The sequence below is a fragment of the Epinephelus moara genome, chromosome 8 (genome assembly GCF_006386435.1).
Source record: "Epinephelus moara isolate mb chromosome 8, YSFRI_EMoa_1.0, whole genome shotgun sequence".
Taxonomy (NCBI): domain Eukaryota; kingdom Metazoa; phylum Chordata; class Actinopteri; order Perciformes; family Serranidae; genus Epinephelus; species Epinephelus moara.
The window spans coordinates 45,282,456-45,288,476 of record NC_065513.1 but is presented as its reverse complement, the minus strand read 5'-3'; the positions used below and the strand labels follow the sequence as shown (position 1 = coordinate 45,288,476).

The following is a 6,021-nucleotide window of genomic DNA, read 5'->3' as shown; positions in this document are numbered from 1 at the left end:
TTATTTCATTGCGCTGACAGTACCTTGGGAAGACTCAGTGGAAGAAGCCTATGAAAGAAAAAAGCTTAGATATGCAGACTTAGGAGCAGAAGCTGAGCAGCGAGGATGGAAGACTAGGATTTGTCCAGTGGAAGTGGGGTGTAGGGGATTCATAGCAAGATCAGCTGTCTCACTCCTGGGGGAACTCGGAGTGCGGGGACAGACTTTGAGGAAGACAGTGAAGGAAATGTCAGATGAATCAGTTAGGTGTAGCCAATGAATCTGGAAGCATAGAAATAATGTCAGTTGAGGGCCAGCAGGGGGAACTACTAAGCAGGGTACCATAACTCCTTGAGATCAGGTGGAGAGATCCACTTCCTCTCAGGAGGAAATCCAGGAAGAGGAAGGTTATTTAAGTGTGGGAGTGGCCTATTTGAATGCCTTTTGTTTGAGACCATGCTGCAAGGTGAGTGTGTTTGCTGATCCTGTGACTTTATCGATCTCCTTTAACTTTAGCTTATATTGTAGTTATGCTATGTAGCGTGTGAAATAGAGTATGGTGAATGTGCTAGGAAAGGTAGTATCAGCATTGCTTCTACCTGGAGCTCGCATGTACAGACCCTGGGTTTGATTGAAGGTGGCAGTGCTGTTTGGGCTGAGAAAGCCATGTGTAAGTAAGGTAAAGGAGGTTGTTGGGTTGGTGTGGGGAGCAGTGAGAGCTGGCATTAGGGGAGTGTCTCTGGGACGCCAGAGATCACTTTCTAGCCTCCTGGAGGTGTCGTGGGACCAACTAGACAAAACACTGGTGAAAGGAGGTTCCCACCTGATGACCCCAAAAACATGTTAGTTATCACTGCTCACTGGTCTGTATAGTTAAGCCTTGCCATATTAGCTCATCATAGGGCTTAGGAGGTTATTCACTGAGTGCTGATCCTTTCTCTAGAGCACAAACTTCTTGTGTTTATTTGAATACTGCTAGATGAATCCTGCCAACAACACCGACAAATACTACAAGATAAATCCTGCCAACAACACCGACAAATACTACAAGATAAATCCTGCCAACAACACCGACAAATATTACAAGATAAATCCTGCAAACAACACCGACAAATATTACAAGATAAATCCTGCCAACAACACCGACAAATATTACAAGATAAATCCTGCCAACAATACCTAAAAATACTGCAAATAACAGGTTAAATTACTACAACATAGTTTATGTACAATATTTAGTTTGTTATGAAATGATTTGGAAAATATTACGACATAAAAAAGTACTTGAAGTCAAAAATGTGACATAAAAATCAAAACTAAAAGAATCATTAAAAATATAGTTCTTCATTTTTTATGTGGGTGTGAAAAGACGTTAAGAATAAAATATTAAAATAAAACTATTAAGGAGGTAAAATGATTAAAAACAGTTGAGACTTTTCTATTTTCTTGTTGTCAGTGATGTTAGCCATGTTATTGACGTTAGTCCTGTTAGCCATGTTAGTGATGTTAGCCATGTTAGTGAAGTTAGCCCTGCTAGCCATGTAAGTGATGTTAGCCATGTTAGTGAAGTTAGCCCTGCTAGCCATGTAAGTGATGTTAGTGATATTAGTCATGTTAGTGAAGTTAGCCCTGTTAGCCATGTTAGTGATGTTAGCCATGTTAGTGAAGTTAGCCCTGCTAGCCATGTAAGTGATGTTAGTGATATTAGCCATGTTAGTTAAGTTAGCCCTGCTAGCCATGTAAGTGATGTTAGTGATATTAGCCATGTTAGTGAAGTTAGCCCTGCTAGCCATGTAAGTGATGTTAGTGATATTAGTCACGTTAGTGAAGTTAGTCCCGTTAGTCCCGTTAGCCATGTAAGTGATGTTAGTGATATTAGTCACGTTAGTGAAGTTAGCCCCGTTAGCCATGTAAGTGATGTTAGTGATAATAGTCACGTTAGTGAAGTTAGCCCCGTTAGCCATGTAAGTGATGTTAGTGATAATAGTCACGTTAGTGAAGTTAGCACCGTTAGCCATGTAAGTGATGTTAGTGATAATAATCATGTTAGTGAAGTTAGCCCTGTTAGCCATGTAAGTGATGTTAGCGATGTTAGCGATGTTAGGCATGTTAGCCATGTTAGTGATGAAAATGAAAATATATAAACAATGACGCAGGATCAAAGAACAGGTGCAGACACTCACCTGGTCAAAGTAAATCTTGATGGAACCAACGTTTGTGGCTCCGACCGCCGTTAGTGAGAAGAAGCCGTGCTGCCATTGGCCGCTGAGCACCACACGCTCGTTAAGGCAGAAGAGCTCTTTAACCAAACGAGCCACACCCGGGTTGACGGACATTAACGAGCCTGATGAGGACACAGAGAGATGGAGACGTGAAGTACAGGTCGGGAACAGAAATCAGACAGGTAAAAAAACACAGGATCTCACCTGGGAAGTGACGTCGAAGCTCCACCCTCCAGTCTGTGGGCGAGTGGAAACAGTGATAGTCACCTGGAGCCAGGTAGACCACCATGTGGAACAGGTCGTTCTCAGGTGACGACAGGAGGTCGTCCTTAAAGGACGACGAGGACGGAGACGAGTCTAATGAGACAGAAAGGAATCAGTCTTTAACAGGAAGTGGACCCAAAAAGGTCTCCATCAGGTCCCAAAGACCATCAGGTCCCAAATCAGGACCATCGGGTCCCAAATTAAGACCAACAGGGCCCAAATCAAGACCATCAGGTCCCAGAGACCATCAGGTCCCAAATCAAGACCATCAGGTCTCAAATCAAGACCATCAGGTCCCAGAGACCATCAGGTCCCAGAGACCATCAGGTCCCAAATCAAGACCATCAGGTCCCAAATCAAGACCATCAGGTCCCAGAGACCATCAGGTCCCAAATCAAGACCATCAGGTCCCAAATCAAGACCATCAGGTCCCAGAGACCATCAGGTCCCAAATCAAGACCATCGGGTTCCAAATCAGGACCATCAGGTCCCAAATCAAGACCAACAGAGCCCAAATCAAGACCATGAGGTCCCAAATCAAGACCAACAGGTCCCAAGCCGTGTCCAGCTGATAACAATGATTTTAGACCTGTGGCCCTGACTTCAATTGTTATGAAAAGTTTTGAGAAATACATCGTCAATTTGGCACTTGACCCATACCAGTTTGCTTATAGGCAGGGGAGAGGTACTGATGACGCCATCAACAGCATCACCCACTTCACTGTCAAGCACTTGGAATGCCCAAAAGCATATACACGGATTTTATTTATTGATTTTAGCTCAGCTTTTAATACACTTCAACCCCATCTGCTCATCTCAAAACTAAGGCAGATTAGTGTCAACCCTTTTTAGTCAAGTGGTATTTTTCCTTTTTAACTAATCGAAGTCAACAGGTAAGAGTCAATAACACCCTCTCAGAATGCAAATTAATCAGCACAGGTGCCCCGCAGGGTTGTGTCAGCTCCCCGGTCCTTTTTGCACTTTACACAAATGAATGTACAAACAGCCACCCAGGGAACCTTGTTTTTAAATTTTCTGATGATACCGTCATCCTCAGCCTACTGCACAAAGACTCAAGCCCTTCAGCCTATTTTTCTGAAATAGAAAACTTTGTGGAATGGTGTGATGCTCACCATCTCATTTAAAAAAAAAAAAAAAACAACTAAAGAGATGGTCTTAGACCCGAGATCAGTAGGGGACCATAGTCCTGTTGTCACACATGACTCACCCATCGAGCAGGTCAGCTCATACAAGTATCTCGGAGTTCACTTAGATGACACTTTTAGTTGGAATGTTGGAAGGTCTGTGTTCTCGTTTACAGCAAAGATTGTATTTTTTGTGCAGACTTAGAGTGTATGGTGTGGACAAAAGCATCATGTTTTTTTCATCAGGCAGTACTAGAGAGCTTAGTCCGATACAGGATGTCAGCCTGGTATGGCAACCTCACTGTCAAACTGAAAACTAAGCTTGCTCGTCTGGTGCACATGGCCATGAAGGTAATGGGAAGAAGGGACTGTCAGACCTTGCAGTCTATTTATGAGCAAACTGTTTTAGGCAAGCCCAGAGTATAGTGACTGATCCATCCCATATTCTTCATTTAGAATATGACCTCCTACCCTTGGGCAGACGATACAGAGTCCCTAACTGCAAACTCAACCGTTTTAAGAATTCATTTGTTCCAACCTCCATCAAACTCAAACAATTCTGCTTGAGGCCAAAGATTGTGCAATAATTTTTATAGTGCTTTTATTATGGTGATTATGTATGTATGGCGTATGTATGTGTTATGTGTACTGTTATGGGATATGTGCAATACTGTTATGTAATTGTTGTTGGGATGGTATGGCTGTTGATGTACTGTTTGTTGTCATTGTGGCAGTCAAGGCATTTATGGCGCAGTTGCTGGGTCCAAGACAAATTTCCCTTAGTGGGACAATAAGGTATATCGCATTGTATCGTATAGGGATGGGCAGTACAAGCAAAAACACTATTCGAAAATCATGGCAAGTATTCAACAATTTTTCCAAATCAAGACCATCAGGTCCCAAATCGAGACCATCAGGTCGAAAATCGAGACCATCAGGTCCGAAATCGAGACCAACTGGTCCCAAATCGAGACCAACAGGTCCCAAATCAAGTCTGAGTTTTTCCAACAGGTCATTAAGGTTCATTCCTTAAGGTTAAACTGAATGTGATTAAAGGTTTTGGACAGAGTCACTGGGGGTCAGTTCTGATACTGAGTAGTCGGGGTCCTGATTGGGGGCACAGGAGACGGATGTATGATGGGATATGTAACGCCACATGGGTCGGGGCGGAGAAGGCAGGGTCTTACCATTGCCCCGCCTCTTCTGTGGACCCAGGAAGTTCTCCAGACTGTAGGTGACCCCCTTCACCTGCTCCACCTCTGAGTTCTTGACTCGACCAAAGTGAAGGATCTTTCCATCAGCCGGAGAGATCTGACAGAGACAAGAGACAGAAGTCAAACCTGTCCACCATTAAACCGAGACGTGTCCCTGCAGTTTGTCTCTGAGGTCACATGACATAACAACCTCCATCTGACCTCAGTAGTGGAACTCCCAGCATGCACCATGCCTCACTTCCTGTTCACAGTAAATTCCCTCAGATCAACAGGAAATGAAGAATTCAACGTTTCACCAACATAAAGATGAAAAAATATACACTTTTAAACAGGAAATGAAACCTGAACCTGTGAAAACGAGTTTCCGTCTCTCCGGTCCTAAACGACTCACCACGTTTAAATGTAACTTTATTTAAAATCTGTCATTAGAAATCGTTTAAATGTAACTTTATTAATAATGTGTCGTTAGAACTCGTTTAAATGTAACTTTAATTAAAATGTGTCATTAGAACTCGTTTAAATGTAATTATATAAAATGTGTCATTAGAACTCGTTTAAATGTAACTTTAATTAAAATGTGTCATTAGAACTCGTTTAAATGTAACCATATAAAATGTGTCATTAGAACTCGTTTAAATGTAACTTTAATTAAAATGTGTCATTAGAACTTGTTTAAATGTAACTTTATTAATAATGTGTCGTTAGAACTTGTTTAAATGTAACTTTAATTAAAATGTGTCATTAGAACTCGTTTACATGTAACTATATAAAATGTGTCATTAGAACTCGTTTAAATGTAACTATAAAATGTGTCATTAGAACTCGTTTAAATGTAACTATATAAAATGTGTCATTAGAACTCATTTAAATGTAACTTTAATTAAAATGTGTCATTACAACTCGTTTAAATGTAACTATATAAAATGTGTCATTAGAACTCGTTTAAATGTAATTATATAAAATGTGTCATTAGAACTCGTTTAAATGTAACTTTAATTAAAATGTGTCATTAGAACTCGTTTAAATGTAACTTTAATCCACATCCAAATGTTTTCAGCACTATTGGTCCATCTCTGCTCTCCATAATCAATAGCTCACTGGTTTCTGGTCGTGTCCCGTCCCATTTCAAGCAAGCGGTTGTTCAGCCGCTTCTCAAAAAGCCCAATCTGGACCCCGATGTTCTTAGTAACTACCGGC

At 41.4% G+C, this 6,021-nt stretch overlaps 1 protein-coding gene and 1 long non-coding RNA gene across 2 annotated transcripts in view; one reads left to right on the top strand and one right to left on the bottom strand.

The window, feature by feature from the left end:
* The window catches only part of pisd (phosphatidylserine decarboxylase), a 46,141-nt gene that overhangs the window by 2,662 nt on the left and 37,458 nt on the right, over positions 1-6,021 (bottom strand). Inside the window, exons 6-8 of the mRNA XM_050052073.1 lie at positions 4,798-4,950; positions 2,406-2,558; positions 2,163-2,323 (exon numbers count right to left, since the gene is read on the bottom strand). Of these exons, the coding sequence (XP_049908030.1) occupies positions 2,163-2,323; positions 2,406-2,558; positions 4,798-4,950 (467 nt within the window). The remainder of the gene's footprint in view (positions 1-2,162; positions 2,324-2,405; positions 2,559-4,797; positions 4,951-6,021) is intronic.
* Positions 2,566-3,632, top strand: LOC126394686 (uncharacterized). The gene is made up of 2 exons (XR_007570387.1): positions 2,566-2,872; positions 2,911-3,632. It is a non-coding gene; the product is annotated as an uncharacterized LOC126394686 (long non-coding RNA).